Source organism: Trachemys scripta, chromosome 1, assembly GCF_013100865.1.
Source record: "Trachemys scripta elegans isolate TJP31775 chromosome 1, CAS_Tse_1.0, whole genome shotgun sequence".
In the NCBI taxonomy this organism is placed as follows: domain Eukaryota; kingdom Metazoa; phylum Chordata; order Testudines; family Emydidae; genus Trachemys; species Trachemys scripta.
The window spans coordinates 331,653,946-331,677,991 of record NC_048298.1 but is presented as its reverse complement, the minus strand read 5'-3'; the positions used below and the strand labels follow the sequence as shown (position 1 = coordinate 331,677,991).

At 51.9% G+C, this 24,046-nt stretch overlaps 1 protein-coding gene across 2 annotated transcripts in view; it reads left to right on the top strand.

Annotated features, from left to right (window-relative positions):
• The window catches only part of CAPN5 (calpain 5), a 129,640-nt gene extending 105,600 nt beyond the window's left edge, over positions 1-24,040 (top strand). Inside the window, exons 4-13 of one of the 2 annotated variants that reach the window (XM_034759125.1) lie at positions 140-348; positions 4,931-5,123; positions 7,279-7,472; positions 8,718-8,795; positions 11,193-11,388; positions 12,169-12,291; positions 13,312-13,508; positions 14,875-14,996; positions 21,487-21,623; positions 22,828-24,040. In XM_034759125.1, the coding sequence (XP_034615016.1) occupies positions 140-348; positions 4,931-5,123; positions 7,279-7,472; positions 8,718-8,795; positions 11,193-11,388; positions 12,169-12,291; positions 13,312-13,508; positions 14,875-14,996; positions 21,487-21,623; positions 22,828-23,010 (1,632 nt within the window). In that variant the 3' untranslated portion in view covers positions 23,011-24,040. The remainder of the gene's footprint in view (positions 1-139; positions 349-4,930; positions 5,124-7,278; positions 7,473-8,717; positions 8,796-11,192; positions 11,389-12,168; positions 12,292-13,311; positions 13,509-14,874; positions 14,997-21,486; positions 21,624-22,827) is intronic. The other variant, XM_034759126.1, reaches the window with a different exon arrangement.
• Positions 24,041-24,046: the final 6 nt, after the last annotated feature.

Below are 24,046 nucleotides of genomic sequence, written 5' to 3'. Positions count from 1 at the left end.
GGGCTAGGAGAACTATTGAAGCAGACCCCCTGTTTCTAACAGGCTTCATGACACTCTAATATTCCCAGCATTAGTGCTGGAGGGAAGAGTTTCTTTTCCAGGACAAGTGAATAATCCATTTTCCCCCCAACTAACTCAGGTCATCCCAGACTGGAAGGAACAGGAGTGGAATGCCGAAAAACCAGAGAACTATGCCGGGATTTTCCACTTCCAGTTCTGGCGATTCGGCGACTGGGTGGACGTGGTGATAGACGACCGCCTGCCGACGCTTCACAACCAGCTCATCTACTGCCACTCCAACGCCAAGAACGAGTTCTGGTGCGCGCTGGTGGAGAAGGCCTATGCCAAGTAGGTATACGAGCCGGAGCCACTGAGGCTGAACTGCAGCCCTGCCTGGTGCTGTGTATTTAGCTCTATGGGAAGCAGTGTGGCCTAGTGGACCGAGCACTGGCCTGGGACTTAGAGGCCCTAGGTTTGAGTCCTGGCTCTGCCACAGGCCTGCTGGTTGACTTCAGGCAAGTCCTTCTCTGTGCCCGTTTGTCCCGTTTGTTTGTATAATGGGAATGATAATATTGATGTGCTTTGAGATCTGCAGATGACAAATGCCGTATAAATAGGGTTGCCAACTTTCTAATTTCTGAAAACCAAACTGCCCTGCCCCGCCTCTTCCCCCGAGGTCTGCCCCCTGCCCCGCCTCTTCCCCTGAGGCCCCATCCACTGCCCCGCCTCTTCCCCCAAGACCCTGCCCCTGCTATCTCCTCCCTCCCCCTCCACATCACTCGCTGCTCTCTCCCCTCCTGCTCTCTTGTCGCTAGATCCTCTCCACCTCCCTCCCTCCTGCTTCCTCCCCAAGCTGGGCTCCCTCTGCTCCCGGGCTGAGACAGGAGCTGCAGCCAGATGGGGAGCCTGCAGCCTGCCTGCCCACAAGATGCAGGTAGGAGGCAGCCCCGGCTGAGCAGGGGCTGGCATGGGTTGATGACCCAACGCCTCCCCTGCAATCCGCAGTAACCACACGTTTGGTGTCCAGTCAGTATATCTGTCACTGCCAGGTCCCCTTTTGACCGGCCTTTCCAGTCAAAAACCGGACACCTGACAACCCTATGTATAAAAGCTAGGTATGATTATTACTGATCATGGGTCCTTACTTTGTAAAGTTTTGTATCTATCCCTGGCAAAGGGAGGCACTGGCAAACCTTCTCCTTACAGGTGGAGGATGAGTGTCATCTTCCCTGGAGTGGGTGAGCTTGCTAAAAGTTTGGAACTATTTTAATGGACATTTAGTGGAACTTAGTGGAGTCCCTCTGAATTTCAGAAAGGGATGGGGAGCATTTTGCAGTCAAGCCCCCACATCCATACCCACCCTTCCCAGTTCTGGTTCCAGGGTAGATCTAAAAAGTAGGCAGGGGGCTGTTTCCCATGATAGCCTCGAATGCAGCCAAAATCTCAGTGACACCGTCAGGATGGCAGCATCCTCGTCAGCTCCGCTGCGACAAATCCAAACCTGACAACTAGTCATAACGTGACCTCGCACTGAATCGTAGCGCATGCTAATTCTGATCGGGACCCACTGCAGGCACCCCTCCTGCAGTGGGTATGGGATATGCCCAGCACTCAGAGGGAGTCTGGATGGCCTCGCCTCGACGTGCTGAAAGCAGCTGGTGCCGTATGTGTGCTACTGCTCCCCGTCCTGCTCTCCCCACCTCCCTGAAATCACCTGGAACCTCCTGCAACTGCTGATCGTGCCTGCTGGCCCCAAGTGGCCCAAGGCCTAGAGATGCTTTTTACTATTCAATCCCTTTCCCCATTGCTGCTGGATCCATCCCCCTCTCCCAGCATGGACTCCCATCCTCCCTGCCCCCTTGCTCCTCATCTCACTCTCCTGATGCCCTCTGCACCTGGCCATCCATCCTCTCCCTGCCAGTTCTTGACCCTGCTGGGTCCCATAGGGAGCTTACAGGGTGAATTGGGGAGGGTTTGCAGCATCCGAGAAGGCAGGACTCCTTCCAAGCAAGAGCATCAGCTGAACTCTCCACCCAGAAGCCCTTTCTCTGGCCACCCTGCTCCTGACCCTGACCCCACCGCTAAAGCCTTAAAACAGCCCCATTCAAGGCATCGCTCAACTAGAAATGTTCCCAGAGGGAGGGACGCACACACACGCGCGCACACACGCGCGCACACACATGCGCGCACACACACACTGGATAGGTACATGTGAGGTCTCCAGGCACGGTTGCAAACCAGAGAAGACCCTTTACACCCCCTGGTGTTTCCCATCATACTCACGTAGCCCAATGTTTGTGCCCCTAAGTTTTGCCTTCCGTGTAATGGTTTCTCCCTTGAACAGAGAGTGAGTTCGTCATAGCAGAGGCCTCTGTTCTGTCCACATCTGCACTCTGCATCGGTATCACCCCTTTGGCTTCGGCCGTTACTCCTGCTGCACACCAGTGTAAGTGAGATCAAACTCAGGCCCAGAGGCTCCAGTTTCCTGGGCTTCTGTCAGCGAACAGCTCCCTTTAGCTGCGAGGCCTGGCACTAGCCCAGGGAGCTGGAGACATCAGGCTTAGACACAGGATGAAAACTGCTGTATCTCTACCACACCCACTCCCATTTCCCAGACACAGATGGTTACCAGCATCTTCGTTCCAGCTAAGAAGGAAACAGCAGACCACTCGCCCAGTAGCCTCCTGGCTCTCCCATTAGGGGACTTGTTAGTAGTGCACAAGCCGGGAAATCTATTCTTACTGCCACCTTCAGTTAACGTCATCTCTGCCATCTGCTCAAAACTTGCCCAGCTAGAGGGTCCAAGTCATTTGGGGGCTGGAGTGTCTGGAGTGCCCCAGCACTGTGAATTCTGATGCTGCCACCTGTCCATTGGCCCCGCCACTGAATTTTTCGCACCTTGGTATCAGTGATGTAGCTAGGACAGGAAAACTGGGTGTGTGGCAATGACACGGGGCCACCTCCCCCCATGGTGCCAGAGGCGGATTACAATTTTGTGGGGCCCTGGGCCAGGATAAGTGGAGGCCCCTCCCTACCCTTCTGCCTGCAGTCTCCCCCGTGCTGTCGGGAAATGGGGCCGGGCATGGGGACTTGCCCTGCTCCGCCTACCCGGCACTCCTGCCAGGGAGCAGGGTCAGGGCATGGGGGCTTGTCCCACTCCCTAGCAGGAGCGCCCCAACCCTGCTCCCCCGGCGCGGGGGTGCCCATTTTGCCAGGGCCCCTGGGAACGGCCCATTGGCCCAGTGGCTAATCCGCCACTGGCTCAGACCCGCCACCATGCACACCAATAGCTGGGGCTGGAGATCGGGGCAGCAGCATGTGGCACCGACAGGAGAGGGACATGGCTGGACACTGAGCCAGGGTCCAGGAGTCCCAGCCTGTGGATTTTGGGGGGCTCCGGCCCTGATTTGGGTGGGCCTGGATGCTAAGTGTGTGGGCCGCAGCCCACCCATGGCTATGCCCCTGCTTGGTATGAAAATGAAATGCTCCCCCTGGTGCCTGTTGAGATGCTACCGATAAACCTCCTCTGGTGGTGTGCGCCATCACAAACTCGGATCTGAGGCCTGGTTCATCCCAAGACTTCGCCATTATGGCAGATTGTTTGTAACACACCCTGCGCGATTTTAAGGTTTTGTGCCCAAATGGGGCAAAATTTGTGGTTTCCCAGGTTTTCTGCATGGAAGCAGTTCTGTGTGATATTTCATGGAGGTTTTGGCTAGAGAAGTTCAGATGGGACATATATCCATCTGGATCAAAACCAGGCAGCATTTGGGGGAGCCCCTAGGAAGTGAAATTATATCTTTCAGTCTGCTCCAGCTGTTACCAGCTTTTGATCAAGATTCCTTGTGAGGGGAGAAAACGCTCCTGTGGAATTGAACGTGTGGAACAGCCCTGTGCTATGTTTGACAATAGTGAACGTAATAATTGTGCTTTGCACCTTCCGTCCCAAGCTCTCAAAGCGATGGACAAGTGAAATCTCACCAAACCCCCCTGCAATGTAGGTTTTAGTGTCTTCATTTCACAGGCACTGAGACAGATGCGCAGAGATCAAGGACAGTATTTTCAAACTTGCATGCCTGATGTTAAGCACCTATGATCATCCTGAGTTTCAGAGGCGTAGAGCAACCACGACTCCCGTTGAGTTCAACGTTGGCCTATGTGACTTGCTGGGTGGTTCAAGGAAGTTGGAGGCGGAGCTGGGGATAGAGCTCAGATCTAGGGACCCCACTCCCGTGCCTTAAACCCCACAACCATTTGCTGCTATTAATTACAGGGGAATGGTTGCCAGGAGGAGAATCTTGGCCCATGGCGACCAAACACTTCTGCTTATCCAAACTCATGCAGGGCTGGCCACACAGAGAGATTTCTGATGCTCCTCACTTTTGCTTGAGCCAGAAATCGAGTGGGAAGAATCATTCAGCATTTCCTGTCCTAGCTCATGAGAAATCCAAAGGGAGGGAAGTCGATCAAACCTCTTTGAACCTCAGGAAAGTTTTGGCCGGAGATTTTCATGAAGAATTAGTGGTGGTTGGTGGCTCTTCTTTATGACTTATTATTTTAGTAGGGTAGCATCCTTGGGATCGGGACCCCATTGGAGAAGATCGTCCTTGCAAAGGGGAGTGGGTAGGCAAACAATTTGCAAGCAAACAAATCTGATGAAGGATGGGCCCAGCTTTGTTAGCTACATGTGTGTGGTTTGGTTTGTCTTTTTAACTGGGGGCAGAGGTGAGGAGGGAAGAGGGACAGTCACCGTGAAAAGCCGCTTGTCCACGCCTGTTTAATACACAAACCAGTCGAGGCTCACCCAGTCCTGGACATGCTGACAGAGCCCAATCTGGGCATGCAGACTACGATGCTCCAGCCCTCTCCCAGAGCCCCGTGACTGCTTCTACCATCCACATGTGCTGTCTTCGTTCCTCCCCTCTTGCAGGCTCTCCGGGTGCTACGAGGCCCTGGACGGAGGCAACACAGCGGATGCACTAGTAGATTTTACCGGCGGCGTCTCTGAGCCCATTGACCTGATCGAAGGGAACTATATTAACGATGAAGCCAAACGAAATCTCCTCTTTGAGCGAGTGCTGAAGGTCCACAACCGGGGAGGGCTCATCAGCTGCTCCATCAAAGTAAGACACAGGCAGTGTTGTGGTTTGTCTGGTAGCCGCACTGAGAGGTCCCAGTCAGGGATTATCTGGGCTCTGTGATGGTCCTGACAATCCAGGTAGATAGTGTGAGCCTGCTTTAGATCTCTCTGCCGCTGGAGTGACTCCTGATCTTCCCCAGGGAGATCAGAATCGGGCCCCTTGGTGATGCAGACACTTAAAGGAGATTTTATTTTCGGAGTCCCTATTGCAGTGCGCCTGGGCTGGCTTACAAAAGGCTGGGCTGATTTGCAGTGCATCTGGGCCGGTTGGCTTTCAACCTGCTATGGACGTGGTCACTCGGTCACTGCGATGCTAGTGCTTCCCGGGTTCGCCCGTAACAACGGAACCTCTCTCCCGACGTCCCGCGCACGCACGTCATCACGTGTCGTAGAGCCTGGAGAAGGGACAGTCTCTGTACGAGATCTAGACACCCCCTGCTTTTTTGCAAACGAATGCTTGTTCCCTACAGTGTATTCTCCAGCCTGGTGCTATTTTAACTGTCTCGGGTGCTGAGGCATCCAGCACTTCCCTCAGGAGATTGTGTCACGGCCAGACTGCGTCAGTGTTCCCTGATAGCCAGCACGCATCTCCCTTCGCTCACTTTCCCTCCGCAGGACATTCGGCTTTCCCACTCCCCCTTCTGGAGCTGCAGACCCGTGACGATCGTAACAGGGCAGCTCTTCTACCTGGGATCCACATGCAGTGGAAGCCTTCTGCTTGGTGCAGAAGGGGATACCCAGCTGCCTCTGTGGCACCGTCCCTCCCCACTTTCCTGGGGTTCCATGGAGGGGCTCGCCCTGGGTTTGGGGATCTGCACAGGGAGGGAGCAGGGACAGGGACAGGACTAAGGAAGTAAAATCTCCCCGTCCCCCCCAGCCACACGCAGCCTGCTAGGAAAAGTTCTTACAGTCCCAAGCTGTGTTACCTTCCGCAAGCACCTCCACGCTGGGGGAAAACCCTTGGTATGGGGTGTAGGGGTGGGCTGGGAGGCAGCCACAGCTAGGGAGACCCTGGTAATGCAGGTCCTGGAGTGAGTTCAGAGGCCTCTTGCCTTCTGGAGACCCCCAGAGCTGTGAGGATCTGTTGGTTCATCTCCGGCTGGGGTGCAGGAGACAGCAAGCCTGTGGGGATGCGAACTTCCAGCTGCTTCTTTGCCAAAGTGTAAATTTCTCACTCATGCCCTTTTCCCCGCCAAAGAATGGCCGCCTGACCCGGTGATAGTCCACCTGATTTTGTTGATACCTGGCTGAGCCGTCAGTTTGCCTTTTGTCTACGAGGAGCTGGTTTGTGCCTGCTTTTCTAAACTTGGAATATGTCTCAATAATCTTATACAGTAGAGTCTTATAACTTTATATACAATGTAAAGGGTGACAAAAATGACTAGCGATGTGGAACAGCTTCCGTATGAGGAGAGATTGATAAGTCTGGGACTTTTCAGCTTGGAAAAGAGACGACTAAGGGGGGATATGAGAGAGGTCTATGAAATCATGACTAGTGTGGAGAAAGTAAATAAGGAAGTGTTATTTACTCCTTCTCATAACACAAGAACTAGGGGTCACCAAATGAAATTAATAGGCAGCAGGTTTAAAAAAAAAAACAAAAGGAAGTATTTCTTCATACAACACACAGTCAACCTGTGGAACTCTTTGCCAGAGGACTTTGTGAAGGCCAAAACTATAACAGAGTTCAAAAAAGAACTAGATAAATGCATGGAGGACAGATCCATCAATGGCTATTAGGCAAGATGGACAGGGATGGTGTCCCTAGCGTCTGTTTGCCAGAAGCTTAGAATGGGCAACAGAGGATGGATCACTTGATGATTATCTATTCTGTTCATTTCCTCAGAAGCACTTGGCATTGGTCAGTGTCAGAAGACAGGATACTGGGCAAGATGGACCTTTGGTCTGACCCAGTATGGCCGTTCTTATGTTAATATTGCCATTCATATTTTACCAGGACAATAATGAACAGCATATTATGGGTTTTCAACTGATATCTCACAAGGCTTACTTTGTACAAAATCCATTATAGTTTTATAAACAGGGTGAACATAGTGATATAGACTGTCACAGGAATATAACCTTCCTGGAGCTGAAAGCCCCGGCCCTGTGGCTCTGCTTTGTGTTTTCCTGGCCAGGCCACCACAGCAGCTGACATGGAAGCCCGCCTGGACTGCGGCCTCGTCAAAGGACACGCCTACGCCGTGACGGACGTGCGGAAAGTCCGCCTGGGCCACGGCCTGCTGGCCTTCTTCAAGTCGGAGAAGCTGGATATGATCCGGATGCGGAACCCCTGGGGGGAGAGGGAGTGGAACGGCCCATGGAGCGACACGTGAGTAAAGCTGGGGTAAGGGGGCCTAGAGGGGGTCGCCAGCTACCCACCCGTCAGTGTTCCTCAGCCAAGATCCTGTGTGTTTGTGGGGTCTGTGGTGTGACGAGGGGTGTTATGGGAAGATGGGATGGACTGTCTCCCAGGGGTGCCGGAGCTGGTGAAACTCAGGGCCCTTCTGTATTTGAAAATGTTTCTGATGCCACGTGATGTCTCAGCCAAGCAATGGGCAGTTTGGCTTCTCCAACACCCATGTACACAGGCCTTTTCCTGAGGAGGCCGGGCGCCGGCTTCAGGGGCTGTTTGTGATGGGATTGCGAAGAGCTGAACGCTCTCCCGGGGCCCAGCAGACTTTATATGGTTCATCAAGAGTCTAGTGAGTGTTATGGGCCAGATCCTCAGCCTGTTTACACCCAGCGCCGCTGAAGGAGGGAGTAGAGGGTGGCTTGAAGTCACCTTTTGGCTCCCCCGATCCAGGGCCAGGCAAGGTGGCCCCCAGTAGGACTCAGCCTACGGCACCCCTAGGAACCTTAGAGATGGTGAGAATTGTGGGAGAATTGTATTTCTGCCCTGGCACACCCCACCCTGATGCCCCCTCCGTGGAGGTAGGGGGAGCAAGTGATGTAGAGACAGCATAGATCTATTCCCCCCCATCTGCCCCCGGGTCATGGGGAAACCTCAGCTGCCCCTTTCTGGGCAGCTTTCCAGCTGCTTTGTGGTTCTGAGGCTGGCGCGGGGGCCCGCGGATCTGGCCCTGCTGGGTTAGCCGAGCAGCTCTGCCGTGCCACTCGTGAAATCTGTTCGCCCCTCGGGTGGAGCCTGAGGTGGTTGCTCTAACTGCATCAGCCAGGCTGTGCGAGTTCAAGTTTGCAAGCTCCCCTGGCACAGCTGGTGGGGTTTGCAAACTCTGTGGGCCAGATCCCCAGTCTGGCCGAGGTGTGCTCTGCTCCGGACACAGGGAGGGGAGGGAAATGTTCGATCTAAGCCACTTACCCACTCCCCTGAGCCTTGGGGGTTGAACTAGCCCCCAGTGTAATCTAGAGCAGCCCAGGGGCTGCACGAGCTTTATGCCATCCAGCTGTCTATCCCCTTTGCTCCACCGGAGGGCTCAAATGTGGCTAAAGTAATGCACAGGCCTCGTGCTGGCCCCCTACTCGGGGCAGATCCCCCAGACTAAATAAACAGTTGAACCCCAGCATGTCTCCCCTTCTCTGCTCGGTAACGATTCTCTTCTCTTCCCCTCGGCAGCTCTGAGGAGTGGCAGAAGGTGAGCAAGAGCGAGAGAGAGAAGCTGGGGATGACGGTGGAAGACGATGGGGAGTTCTGGTGAGTCCCTGCTGGGTTTTATACAATGTCAAGGGGCAGCTGTGTGGATTGATTACTCCCACCCACTCATTTCCCATTGAACTGGCACGGGAGTCACGGCACGTAGCAAAGGGAGGTCTGAAAATAATCCACGCCAGAGGTGCTTCAGTGAAGGATCCAGTTCACAACCTCAGGGGAACGCGTCAGACCATGTGGAATTAGTGCTGTGTGACTGGAACCCTAGGCAAGTATGGCTCTTTGTCTCCCCCTAGTGGCTGGTCCACATTCGGGGTTTTTCACTTGTAGTCCTTCACTCAAGCCATAGAAGCCCATGCTTTTAAATAGGGCTCTCAATTAATCACAGTAAACACACGCGATTAACTCAAAAAAATTAATCGCGATTAATCGCTGTTTTAATCACTCTGTTAAGCAACAGAATACCAATTGAAATTTAGTCAGTATTTTGGGATGTTTTTCTACATTTTCAAATATATTGATTTCAATTACAACACAGAATACAAAGTGTGCAGTGCTCACTTTATCATTTTTACAGTGCAAATATTTGTAATAAAAATAATATAAACAAAAGAAATAGTATTTTTCAATTCACCTCATACAAGTACTTTAGTGCAATCTCTTTATCGTGAAAGTGTAACTTACAAATGTAGATTTTGTTGTTGTTACATAACTGCACTCAAAAACAAAACAATGTAAAACTTTAGAGCCTACAAGTCTACTCAGTCCTACTTCTTGTTCAGCCAATTGCTAAGACTAAAATATTTGTTTATATTTACCGGAGATAATGCTGCCGACTTCTTATTTACAATGTCACCAGAAAGTGAGAACAGGCATTTGCAGGGCACTGTTGTAGCTGATGTCACAAGATATATATGTGCCAGATGTGCTAAAGATTCATATGCCTCTTCATGCTTCAGCCATCGTTCCAGGTGACATGCTTCCATGTTGATGATGCTCATTAAAAAAAGCAGCGCATTAATTAAATTTGTGACTGAACTCCTTGGGGGAGAATTGTATGTCACCTGCTCTGTTTTACCCGCATTCTGCCATTTATTTCATGTTATAACAGTCTCGGATGAAGACCCAGCACATGTTCATTTTAAGAACACTTTCACTGCAGATCTGACAAAATGCAAAGAATGTGAGATTTCTAAAGATAGCTACAGCACTCGACCCAAGGTTTAAGAAGCTGAAGTGCCTTCCAAAATCTGAGAGGAACGAGGTGTGGAACATGCTTTCAGAAGTCTTAAAAGAGCACCACTCTGATGCAGAAACTACAGAACCCGAACCACCGAAAAAGAAAATTAATCTTCTGCTGGTGGCATCTGACTCAGATGATGACAATGAACATGCGTCGGTCCGCACTGCTTTGGATCATTATCGAGCAGAACCCGTCATCAGCATGGCCACGTCCTCTGGAATGGTGGTTGAAGCATGAACGGCCATGTGAATCTTTAGCGCATCTAGCACTTAAATATCTTGCATCGCCGGCTGCAACAGTGCCATACAAACGCCTATTCTCACTTTCAGGTGACATTGTGAACAAGAAGTGGGCAGCATTATCTCCTGCAAATGATAACCAGTCTTGTTTGTCTGAGCGATTGGCTGAACAAGAAGTAGGACAAAGTGGACTTGCAGGCTCTAAAGTTTTACGTTGTTTTGTTTTTGAATGCAATTTATTTTTTGTACATAATTCTATATTTGTAAGTTCAGCTTTCATGATAAAGAGATTGCACTACAGTACTTGTATGAGGTGAATTGAAAAATACTATTTCTTTTGGTTTTTAAGTGCAAATATTTGTAATCAAAAATAAATATAAAGTGAGCACTGTACACTGTATTCTGGGTTGTAATTGAAATCAATATATTTGAAAATGTAGAAAATAGCCACAAATATTGAAATAAATGGTATTCTATTATTGTTTAACAGTGCAATTAATCGCACGATTAATTTTTTTAATCGCTTGACAGCCCTACTTTTAAGTAGAGATTTTCAAAGGAGTCTTTCATTGGGATTTCAGTGCCAAACTCCCTTAAGCACCTTTGGAAATCCAGCCTTAGCTCTGTAAGTGCTGGGTTCAAATCCTTCTGGTGTTCCACCTATAACACACACAAGTAGTAGATAAATCACCTGCACATGCATGGGAAGACAGGACTAGAACCCTGCTCCTTCAGCTCCAAAAAGCACAAGTCTCTGCCACTTGAGCTAAAGGATTGTTCTCATTGCTTTCTCTGAGAGCATGTCCCATAGCCACTCTGCAGCGCACCAGCCACTAGAGGGCAGGATCACACACCAGTACATAACAGCTGACCACAGGCTGCTTGCAGTGTATTGGCCACACAATGTGAGCTGTAGGCACACGAGGCACAGCCCTGCCAATGACCCCTTTCCTGTCGTAGGATGACATTTGAAGACTTCTGCAAATATTTCACCGACATCATCAAGTGCCGTCTCATAAACACCTCCTACCTGAGCATCCACAAGACGTGGGAGGAGGCGGTGATGCGCGGGGCGTGGACAAGACACGACGAGCCCCTCAAGAACCGCTGCGGAGGCTGTATCAACCACAAAGCCACCTTCTTGCAGAACCCCCAGGTGAGACGGCAGAGAGGCGTGGAGAAGAGGACCTGCCAGAAATGACCTGAGGCCTGGCAGGGTAACAAGAGCCTGCTTGGGCCATCGGAGGCCAAAGTCTGGAGTGGCTGCCAGACTCCTAAACAGAGCAGGCAGCCATGGTGCTGTTCTGGGGTTAACCACCTGCAATGAGCTCTTCTGTGCTTTTTGTCTCTGGCGCTGAGAGCTTTGCTGTGAGCTAGCCATTGGATTTTTGGCTAAGTGCATCAAAACCAAAGGAAACACGTCTGTGCGCAACAAAGCCACTGCCTTTTGGAAACTAGAGGAAGCATGGTCCAGTGGTTAGAGCACTAGCCTAAGACTAGACCTGGGTTCAAGTCCCTGTTCTGCCCGACTCCTTTGTACCTCAGTTCCCCGTCTGTACAATGGGGATAATAGCACAGGGGTGTTGTGAGGATACATACATTACAAATTGTGAGGGGCTCAGATATGCGAGTGATAGGATGGACAGATGAGATAAATCCTGTACAACCCATGCTTGGGCCTTCCCAGACAGAGCCATGTCAGACTGGGTGCTGAACTTCCCACACAAGTGCAAGTCCCCTAGGCATCAGGCTTAGTCTACTCAACACATGATCACTTGCTGGGTTTGGACTCAGGTTATATCCAGAGGTGAGAAAGCTCACGCACCCCTCTTGGCACCGTTAACCCCTTCTCTCCCTGCTCCCCCTCGCCATCAGCACGCCTTACCGAACGGAAGGCCTCTCACCTTTCCTCTCCCGGTTGTGTCATTACTTCTAGTACGTGTTTGATGTGAAAAAGGCAGAAGACGAAGTGCTCTTCAGCATCCAGCAGAAACCAAAGAGGACCAGCCGCAAAGAGGGCAAAGGAGAGAACTTGGCCATCGGGTTTGAGATCCAGAAGGTAAGCTGGGATATGTACGTTGTTGGCCTGAGTGCCTGGGTGCATTAGAGGGGGCAGATGGCTCGGGAAGCTTCCCCCGCTCCCCAGCAAACCCGAGCAGGACCCTGGCAGAACGCTGCTCTTGGTAGCACTCCCCTGTGCATAAGTAGGGGATAGATGGAATGTCAAGCTGCCCCATGACTATAGGGGCCATGGTCATCTGAGTTGAAGGTGTTACTAGGCCCCTCCCCTCTCTGCAGCTGGAAGCACAGGGGGAGGGGAGGGGTGGATTGAACCCCACACATGGTGTCACTGCCCTCGAGTGTGGGGCTCTCAGGCACAGATCGCTGATGTCAGGAACTCACACACATGGGAAGACAGTGCATCGCACAGACAGGGTCTGTGGTCACCAGATCTCGGGCCTGAGGTCGGAGGGACCAAAGACCTGTAGTAGAAAAAGCACTGTGGGGAGACATGATGGAGGAGGGAGGATCCTAGAGAGAACTTGGCCAGGGATAATTGAAATCACTTTCTCCCAGAAACGGAAGGTGCCTATACTGTAAGTCTGGCCTGGGTCATGCGGCAGTGGCCGGGAAATGACTGAGTGCCACTGGCTTAAGTCATACCTGACAGCATGAAAGCGGTAGGAGGGGGCACCGAGGGTGTTAGTATCAGAAAGACTGGGACATTGGGCGAGCATTCAGAGCGGTAGGGCAGTAAATACACATACACCCAGCAAAGCAGAAGGGATAGTCCCTGCTAAATAGGAGTGGTTGATCTGTTACCCTGAGCCCTGAACCTCCCTTTAACCTACCTGGTGTGGTGCTCCATCTCTCGCTAGTAGCTAGACCACATAGAGCGGTTTATGTGTCTGCTCCTGTCTCCACTGGAACTGATGCTTTAGCTCGAGCGGCAGCGGCTCCTGCTTTTAGACCCGGACACCGTGGGTCCAGTCCCTGCAGATGGACCCACACGAGGGGCCGTCGTTCCATGGGTATTGAAAAGATCTGTGCTGAGTATCCTGTTGTGATCTATGCCCAGGTTGAACTGAACCGGAATTACAGGATGCACACCGTGCAGCAGCAAGTGGCCACCTCCATCTACATTAACTCCCGGAGCATCTTCCTGAGGACAGACCTGAAGGAAGGCCGCTATGTCATCATTCCAACTACCTTTGACCCGGGGCACATGGGAGAGTTCCTTCTCCGGGTTTTCACAGACGTGCCTGCAGATTGCAGGTAAGGAGCCCATCTTCTTATCCTCAGCGTCACGCGCCAAACTGGAACAGGGTAAACTCCCTGGCCTGGATCTCAACCCTTGCCCTGGCCCGAAGGAAGCTCTCAGTAAGGGCCTGTTCTGGCACAATGTGACTTAGCAGGTGAATTTGCAGATCACAAGCTGCTTCAGAACCTGATAGATGTTCATGATCACTGGGCGACCTAGTGGGTTAATGACCCAGTGTGCAAACTAAGGTGTTTCTTAGTAAAACAAATGAGGAAGGGAAGGATGGCCCAGTGGTTAGGGCACTAACTGGGGACTTGGGAGTTCCTAGGATTCCAATTTCAGTTCCCTGCTCTGCCACAGACTTCCTGTGTGACCTTGAGCCAGCCGTTTGGTCTCTCTGTGCCTCAGTGTCCCATCTGTAAAATGGGGATAAGAGTACCTCACTGAGAGGATAATACATTAAAGATGGGGAGGTGCTCACAGGCTCGGGTGATGGGCACCGTGTCAGTACAATAGCTAGATAGATAGAAGGAGCTTGCTCCTTATATGAGGAATAAATCCATGCTCCACAATTAACATGTACCCTGCCCTAGAATTTGCACTTTCTTTTGCCCTTGTTTTTATTGTCTGCAAGAAAGAAAGAAAATGGCCAGGAAGGTAGGTAGGGAGTGAGGTGTAAATCCCGCCAGACTCATTGCAGGCTGTGTGGGATTGGGGGATTCCTGGGGGTATTTTCTTTTCTCTCGCCCTATTTCCCAACAGCTAAGTTACAACCAGCGCATGTTTAACGTGATGTGGAAACCAAGTGACCTCCCTCGGCCTTCCCCATCCTCTGCCTTCCAGTCACCAAACCCGCATGGAGTTTGCATTGGGCTTCCTTTCAGTGGGGACCCAATTGGCCGGCCAGCCGTGCGCACTTCACTCCCTCCTCCAGAGGCGTCCGGCGCAATATCCAGATCTGCCTCAGAATGTCCCGCAACAGGGCTCTGCTCAGCGGCGCCGACTTTCTACTATGCCAGGGAGAGCTCAACCTCCGCCTTGCCCCAGGCTCTGCCCCCACTCCACCCCTTCCCCCAAGGCCCAGCCATGCCCTGCCTCTTCCAGCCCTGTTCCTCCCCCGAGTACACCCCGCCCTTGCTTCGAGGTGCTGGGAGAGAGGGAGAGGTGCTGATTGGTGGAGCCACCGGTGGGCGGGAGACGCTGATCCGGGGAGGCTATGGGTGGGTGCTCAGCACCCACCATTTTTTCCCCGTGGGTGCTCCAGCCCTGGAGCACCCACTGAATCGGTGCCAACGACTCTGCTGTTAGAAAGAGGTGTGAGCTCTGGGAGCCCAGGCGTGTCTGACATGACGTCTCCCTTGCTGTTGATCCCCCACGCAGAGAACTGACCTTGGATGAGCCCACCCGCACCTGCTGGAGTGGAATGTGTGGCTATCCACAAGTGGTGTCCCAGGTCCATGTCCTGGCAGCGGCTGGGCTGAAGAACCAGGATTCCCAAGGAGGTACGGGCCTTTTGTATTGCTTGTTCTGCACTCGCTGAGGGACGGGAAGCCAGTGTTGAGCTTTGGTTTTGTTAGAAGGAAAGTAGGACCAAGTCCTTTGTTTTCAGATCATGTTCCAGGGCCTCCAGCACATGCTGATGATCCAACAGGTGCTAAGATAGGGTACCATGGGGACGGGCTCCTTCGAAATACAAGAGATGGAGCGGATGTGGTTTATTTCACAGAGACCCATTTGGAAGACAGGACGGAGAGGGACCTTCTGGGTCAACAAGCCCAGTCCCCTGCCATTGCAAGCAACTCCCCATCATTCATTATACTGCTGCAGGATCGGTTCTCCACTGCCCGGGTGGGGGGCGCTGGGAGGTTCATGTGGCTTTAATGCATCGAGTCTAGGCCCTTGCAGAGTACTGAATTGCTTGCATCCCTCCTCTGTCCTTTGGGGACCGGCAGTGGATTCTCCAGAGGGGTGCACCTTCTGTTGGCACTTTGCCATTTGCAGGGCCTCTCATCAGGAAGACAGCCGCACAGCGCCCCCTAGAGTTGTGCTGGTGAGTCCTGGCTCGTTTCTTGGCTGCTAAAGAGAGCGACCTGGCAAGGGGCCTCCAGTTTCTTCGCTTACATCTGGATCAAGAAACCCTAGGATAATAGTGGTGGGGGTAGGGGGGTGACTTTTGCTGGTCCTGCTTTCAAAAGAAACACGGTAGCTACCATGGACATTGGTGACATATCCTGATTGGAACTCGTCCTGTCACAACCCTTCTCACCACCTCACCGGTAATGAGTTCCCAGGCAATGTGCATCAAGGGCCTTGAGAAGGATCCTTGTGGCAAAGCGGCTGTTCCAAGACTAACACCGCTCCTTCCTTAGGCTATGCTGCATGTTCTGCAAACAGAGCCCTTCTAGGCCCTCCAGCAGGGACATAGAGGGGTTTATCCCCGGCAGGTTTCTCCTCAGGGGAGAGACAATGACTTGCTGGCTCCCTGCTCACAGAACGCATCAGCCTGAGTCGTCTCTCACCTACCCTGGGGTAAGCCAGGGGCAGCTCCACTCAACTAGCAGATGGAGTCAGTGGGCTGGTGACTAGGGGGCTGGTCTGAGATGCCAGAGAGCTGGGTTCTCGTCCCAACACTGCTGCTGACTGCTCCTGGGACAGTCGCTTCATCTCTGGGTTATTGCTTCCCAGCCTTTGTCAGGCACTCAGCTACTATGGTGATGAGCATGGTTTAGGAACCTTTAGAAATCAAAGGGATCAAATCCGTGATGTGAACGGAGAATCCAGCCTGACGTCTGGATCATACGGTGTAGGGCTCTTCTGTCCTCATCCCCCCTGTGCTCTGGTTTTCATGGATAACCAGTTTCCTGGGATCATGTACCCTGCTGCTGTTCTAAAGACGGGCTCCAGTTGAGAAGGAAATCAGTCGACGGAGCCTCTTCTACACCCTCCGAGATCTTGGCTCTGAAGAACCGGGTCCCGGGTACAGTGTGATGAGGCAGCTGCAAGGTGGTGACTTTTACACCAAGATGCCAGGTGCAGCCTCTGGAATGGCATTTCCTGTTCTGATTCCCCGGCTTCAAGCCGCAAAGCATAGTGACCTCACATTTACTCAGAGGGCAGCGAGATCAGGGCAGAGCTATACCAGCCGCAGAGTGTCCTCCACAGCCAGCAATTGGTGTGCGTTGGTGGTTCCCAGGGCAATTGTGCCTTTCCTGTCTCCCAACCCTTTCCGGACATTTGAGCGCAGTGATTTATGGGTGGAATTTGGCTCTGGCTGGTGGAAAATGAGGCTTTTGTTGGTCTTTCCAAAGAAGCGTTTGGAAAACATGGCTGCGAAATCCTGCAGCTGTTTCTAATTCTGGAAGCAAGGAGCCCCGGGAAGTGGAAAGTTACGAAGTAAGGGGGGCGGTAAATCACTGCCAAGTTTCCTCTGGGAACAAGAGAAGAGGAAGTTCAGTCTCTGGCCTTGGGAAGTGGATTGGTTCGTTCCCTCCACATTCCCAGAGTGCACTTGGAGGGAACATTGACAACTGCCTGTGTTTCCTTGGCAGTTACCAAAGCCTCCTGTGAGAGCATTAACCTTGCAGCCTGGCTGCTCTGGCCCTCAAACAATGATTCATTCTGCACTACAAACACGGGGACAAGGGCCTGCTGCCTAAAGGAGAAATGTTGGCTAATGTGGGATCCTTCTTCTCTGGTCTTGCGGCTCTCACAGTCACCCGGGCCCTGACTTGATTGCTTCACCCTGTGTCTGGCCTGCCCGAGGCCCCCGGGACACCTCCTTCCAGTCCAGCCAGTGCACAGCTGCGACAATGATCTACCTTGCCCGGCAGGCTGACTTTGTAACACGCCCATCCTTGAGCCTCCCCCTGGTCTCCCTGCCACTCATCGCGTCTAGCTTAAACTCTTCTCCTCACCCTCAAGACCCCACACCATCCTGCTCCCTTCTCCACCCCTGCTCATCCCACCTCCCACTCCAATCTGCAGCCTCTTCTCTGTCGCCCCCTAGTGTACAGAATACCTGCCCCAGTAGAGTGACCAGATAGCAAGTGTGAAAAATTGGGACGGGGTGGGAGGTAATAGGCACCTATCTGAGAAAAAGCCCCGAATATCGGCACTGTCCCTATAAAATTGGGACACCTGGTCACCCTTGCCCCAAGCCACCACCCTCTTTTCTCTGCACTCAAGCCCCTCCCTAAGACGCATCTTGTCCCCAAGAAATAATTCAACTATTCTGTAACCCTCATTTCTTCTTCAAGTGCTTGCTCATGTCAATTCCAAGTAGGTGTGCACACGCCGCGTGCACAGTCGTCGGAAGGTTTTCCCTTAGTGGTACCCGTCAGGAGCAATGCTCCCTCCAAAGCCATGTGGACAGAGAGTTTAGAGATGGACTCTGGGGAGAGGGGGATGAGCAGGGATTGGGGGCACAGCGGGGGTGGAGGACTTGGACCTTCCCGCCATGCTGGACACCTTTGAGGCGACGAGGGACCTCATAGCAATGACACCTCAGTTCCCCACACGGGCGGCAGCACTGGCACCATTACAGTTACCGCAAAGAGGCACAGTGCCCTCTAGGGGCAAGCTGGCGATGATGCAACACCGCTCTCTCTCACCTCAGCACCACTCCCCGGCACCATCTCGCGCCGCGCCACCTTGGTCGCCAGGATCGGAGTCCTCATCGGACTCGGAATTGTACGTCTCTAGGCAAAGCTGGCAGCGCTCCAGACAAGGTGGACAGCCACTACCCATGATGTCATGGCCACCGCAGTGGCAGGTGCCGGTTCAATGGCCCTCAACCCCATGGGCCTACCACCAACCCAAAGGGCCGGGGTCCAGATCCTAGTCGGTGGTTTCGGAGGCATAGGCCCCTCCATCATCAACAGCTGTAGCCCGGGAACCTCTGCGAGGATCAGAGATGGGCACACAGGCCGGCACTGAGACCTCAGCGGAACTCGGCACCAGGGCCGGTACCAAGATAGGCTCGGGCCTGGAGACCGGCACCACACACGGCGTTTTGGCGCAAGGGTATCCCCGCGAGCCAGAGGGTCAGGAAAACTCAGTGCCCCCATGAGCATCTTCATCCTCCCCGGATGAAGCGGTGGCAGGCACATCCACCATGCTGCCGGCAATGGACAACAGAGCTCACCCGGAGTTGATCAGAAGGGTGGCTCAAAATTTGGGCTTGCAGTCAGAGGAGGTGTCAGAGGAGACCGACCCCATGGCCAACATTCTGGTGCCTGAAGGTCCCTCATTAAAACCATCCATAACACTAGTAAAGCATTGTGGCAAACTCCCATGGACAAAGGGGTGGAGAGGAAGTATTTTGTGCCTTGAAAAGGGTATGGGTACCTGTTCACTCACCCTCAGCCAGGCACTCTGATGGTGGAGGCTGCCAACGAAAAGGAAAGGCAGGGACAACCAGGAGCGACTCCTAAGTCTAAGGAGGCAAAGAAGCTGGATCTCTTCAGTAAGAAGGTATATTCTACAGGGGCGAGGGGGGCGGGGGGGGAAGCTCCAGCTTCACATCGTCAACCAGCAGGCAGTCCTCAGCTGCTATAGTTTTAATTCTTGGAACGTCCAAATTTAAGGAGCTCCTTCTGGCGGACTCCCGCTCGGAATTTGCTGCTGTCCTTGAGGAAGCAAGGTCGTCACGAGGACCTCCTTACAGGCCTCCCTCGATTCAGCGGACTCTGCAATCCATACCATGGCGACAGCCGTAGCCAAGAGAAGGAGCTCATGGCTTCAGGTGTTGGGACTCCCGCACGAGGTCCTGCAGACCATTCAGGACTTGCCTTTCGAGTGCGTAGGGCTCTTCTCAGAGCAAACAGACATGAAGCCCCACAGCCTACAGGGCTCACGGGCAACTCCGAAGTCCCTGGGGCTTCATATGGCAGCCTCCCAGAGGAAGCATTTTAAACCTCAGCCTGCCCCTCATTTCTACCCAGCTCCTCCTAGACAGGACTATAGCAGGAAGCGGAGCAGGAGAAAAAGACGGAGACCTCCTCTAACCAGGGCCAGGGCTCAGCAAAGCAGCCCTCAGCCTCCAAGCCAAACTTTTGAAGGTGCGCCCGGGGGCGACACACCAGTTCAGATTCCAGAGCCTTCCCCTCCCTTTTGTGAATCGTCTGTCCCATTTTTACCATGCCTGGGCACAAATCACCTCAGACCAATGGGTCTTGAGCACAGTAGAATTGGGATATTCTCTCCAATTCTGTTCCCTCCTGCTTTCCCACCCTCCTTCCCTGTCCCTCTTCAGGGACCCTTCTCATGAGCAACTTCTCATGCAGGAGGTGCAAATGCTCCTACAACTTGGGATGGTAGCTAGTAGAGACTGAGAACGAGTAATGAGCTGGGACAGTTTGTCCCTTGATTGTCCCGCAAGCAATAAAAGCATATTATGCAGTGATCCAGCACACGGCTGGGACTCCACATTGCACTGCACTTTCAAGTCAAAGGTAGCTCTTGGCCATCTGCATTTAGGGCTAGATTGTGCAAGTTGGTGGACTGTGGGGTAGAAATCTGGGTACCTTTTTCCCTTACAAAGCTCCTATAGGTGGCAGCATAGTCCGGTGGCTAAGGGAGTGACCTGGGAGGCAGGAGACTTGGGTTTTATTCCTAGGTCTGCACAGAACTTTTGGGTACGTCAGTTGCCCAATCTATAGAACGGGGCAGTGATCCTTCAGCTTGGAAAGGAAACGACTAAGGGTGGATAGGATTGAGGTCTATAAAATCATGACGGGTGTGGAGAAAGTAAATAAGGAAGTGTTATTTACTCGTTCTCATAACACAAGAACTAGGGGTCACCAAATGAAATTGATAGGCAGCAGGTTTAAGACAAACAAAAGGAAGTATTTCTTCACACACCGCACAGTCCACCTGTGGAACTCTTTGCCAGAGGATGTTGTGAAGGCCACGACTATAACAGGGTTCAAAGAACTAGATAAATTCATGGAGAATAGGTCCATCAATGGCTGTTAGCCAAGATGGGCAGGGATGGTGTCACTAGCCTCTGGTTGACAGAGGCTGTGAGTGGGCAGCAGGGGATGGATCACTTGATGATTACCTGTTCTGTTCATTCCCTCTGGGGCACCTGGCATTGGCCACTGTTGGAAGACAGGATACTGGACTAGATGGACTTTTGGTCTGACCCAGTATGGCCGTTCTTATGTTCTTACCTCCCTTTATAAAGTGCCTTGAGATCTATGGATGAAAAATGCTATGTGGGCTCAATTCAGCGAGGTGTTGAATGCCCTCAACTGCACCGATGTCAGTGGGCATTGAGGGGGCTCAGCCCCTCCCGGAAAGCGCCTTATGAGAGCTAAGTAGCTCTGGTGGTATCAAGCAGCGTGGAACTAGACAGCAGACACTCGCTTTTACGTGCTTATCTTTTTCACTGAGCAGAGAAGAGAGATCCTAGCAGTGGTAACAAGGTAGGTTCTTCGTTGCACTGCAATGTGGCCTTGGTGTGTTTTCTTCTGTTCACGTTTATGGGACTATTTTTTGTCATGGCCTGCAGCCAAGATGCTCCGAAGCAGCTAGTGATTTGGAGGGCCCAGCAGGAGACACCGGAAAGGGCCCTGATTTTCAGAATGTGCTGAACACCCGTTGTCTGAAAATCAGGCTTCTTCAGAGTGTTTCAAGCTGGGCACCCAAAATCACTAGTCAGTTTGGAACATCTGGGCTTGTGTGTTACAGTGATATTGTCACTTCACTGTTTGGGAACCACCTTCAGCTGGTTTGCTCAGCCGCTAGCCCACATCCAGGGTGACATCACGCATAATGCAAATGAGCCTTGGCCCCTGGATGTTTGTAGATCTCAAAGGACAATGCGTAGGTGGGCAAGCGTCATTGTCCCCATTTACAGAGTTTGCTTGATTTCCTGCTGCCATTTGTGGGTTATAGACTATAATACCCACTGTCAGGAGTGACCCAATCAAGGGCTAGGAGGAATGACGTTAGCTGTGGCAGGAGGTAAATTCTCTTTCCTCTCCCCAGGAGCAGACCCATATGTGATCATAAAGTGCGAAGGGAACAAAATTCGATCTCCAGTGCAGAAAAACACCCAGGCTCCAGAGTTTGATGTGAAAGGTCTCTTCTATCGCAAGAAGGCAGGACAGCCCATCATTGTGCAGGTGACTAAAAGGCCAATCTGTGGGGAGCCAGCAGGACACAGGTTCTATTCCCTGATCTGCAGGGCACCATTGGCTATTTCATCAAAATACTTTGTGACTCAGTTTCCCTGTCTAACAGTGATGCTCATCCTTGACCATTCTTCATTGTGAGGCTCAATTATTTAACGTGTTAAGTGAAAAGTATTAATTTGTCTGGTTCTTAACCAGAAATGTGGGCTTAAGGAGGTATGGTGCTTTAGACAGTGCGCAGATACTAATGGACAAATTGTCAAGCTTTTTTACTAAGCTCTTCATTGGTCTAATTCCCACTAAAGTCAATGGGAGTTTGCCCAAGTTTGGATTCAGTAAGGGCTTCAGGAGTTGGCTCATTATGAGGTACTACAGATACTTTTCACATCAAGTATAGCCTCTTAAGGGAGCCCTAAAAACAAAAGGAATGTGGGGTCTGGTTCTCCACTGCCTTTCAGCTCATGTAGTCACTTACCCACTTCCATGCTATCGTTCTGACCCCAGCCCGCAGGGATCAGAGGAGGTGTGTATTTAATCCTGGGAGAGGCAAGGACACAAGTCATCACGTCATTATTAAAATACCCTCTGTATGACCAGTGACAAGGATTAAAAAGTCCACTCATCCACCCAGGAAAATGATTAGCCCAGTGACCATTTCAAAAGTGGAGGAAGATCAAGATTCACCAGCTGCAGAGAGAGGCTGGTCTAGAGGTTAAGTTCCAGGAGATCTGGCCACAGGTTTCCTGTGCACCCTTGGGCAAGTCACTTCGTCTCTTTGTGTCCCAGGTCCCCATTTATAACAATACTTCCTTTCTCCCACCCTTTGTCTGTTTGGTCTATTTAGACTGTGTAAGCTGTTCAGCTCAGGGACTGTCTTGCTTCTTGTATGTACAGCACCCAGCACAATATGGCCCTGATCTCATCTGGGGCCTCTCGGTGCGACTGCAAGAGAACTAATCAATAACAGCAAGACTAGAATGATAAAGGCATCCCATATACCCTGTACGGACATTTGTATTCACGTGCAGAATAGGTTGCAGCAGAAAACCCGCATGTGGCCCAACAGGAACAGCACCCATTTTGTGGTGCATCTGAAGAAGTGGGTTTTTTACCCACGAAAGCTTATGGCCAAATAAATCTGTTAATCTTCAACGTGCCCCCAAACTCCTTGTCATTTTGTGTTTTGTTTCTCTAGGTCTGGAACCATAACATTATAAGTGACGAGTTCCTGGGCCAGGTGGCCCTAACTGGTGACCCCGATGACCGTCTGTCACAGCAAACCCTTCAGCTCCAAGATAAGGGGAACAAAAAATCCAATGGCATTTCAGGAAGCATTGCTGTGAGACTGCTCAGCAGTAGCAAACTCACCAATGTCTAGCTTCTCAAGGACTCTTCTTCTCGAGCCATATATGTGAATATAAAATATATATACTATATATACTGCCTGCAACTATGCATGCATCACACTTAAAGGGGCCAGTCTTATGTTTTCAACGTTAAACAAGGTGCCTTTTGGGGAACCAAAATGATTCTTTTACTCACACGAGGCATCATTTGTAGCCAATACTAAAGTGGTTCGTGCCGGTGTGAAAGCACTGGGCCTATGGTACATTCTGTGACAGCCAGAGTGGGATGCCCTGATGCTGTTTGTTTACATGGGGATGTTGCGCACCCCCAGAGATGGGCAGGTTGGTCCCACCAAGCAATATGCCTTTTCAATCTACCTGCTTGGTTTTAGACAACCGTATGGAAATTCATCGTCACTGAAGTCTCCTTTAATCACACATCTGTGGAGGCATCTGAGGAAAGTGGATAACAGGTGGTGTAAATGTACATGGAAGTTTGTCTGCGTAGTGGGCCCAGGTTTGTACACTGGCTGTAGAGCAGCTGGAAGGAGAAAACATGGGAAAATGTCCACAGTCTTTCCAAAACAGTGAATCCCATCCTCCTTGGGCAGTGGCCCCACCTAACCCGGCAGAGATTATGGCTGCACCACCCGGTGCCAGCTGTCTCACTTTCAGCTGTGTGTGGTCTACCTTGCCAAGTATCAACCCCCGTCTTTCATTGATAATTGGGAGAGGGGGAAATGGAATAGCCAATTTGACCCCTTTAACTAGTTTAGTGGTCCCCAGACTGTGGGGTGCGCCCCCCTAGGGGGGTGCAGAGGAACATCCGGGGGTGTGTGGCGGGGCCTGGGCCAGCCCCCCAGGGGGTGGGGAGGGAGCGCCACCCAGCCCCGCTCTGCCCCCAGCTCTGCTCCAGCCCCACGTCCAGCTGCCCGGACACTGTCTGGTTACTCGCAGTAACTGGCCTTTACCACCGGAGGCAGGAAGAGCAGCAGGTGCTGCTGCTGCTGGAGCTGAGAGGAGCACTCAGGGATGGCTCCCTGCCCTGAGCATGGCTACCCCTCCCCC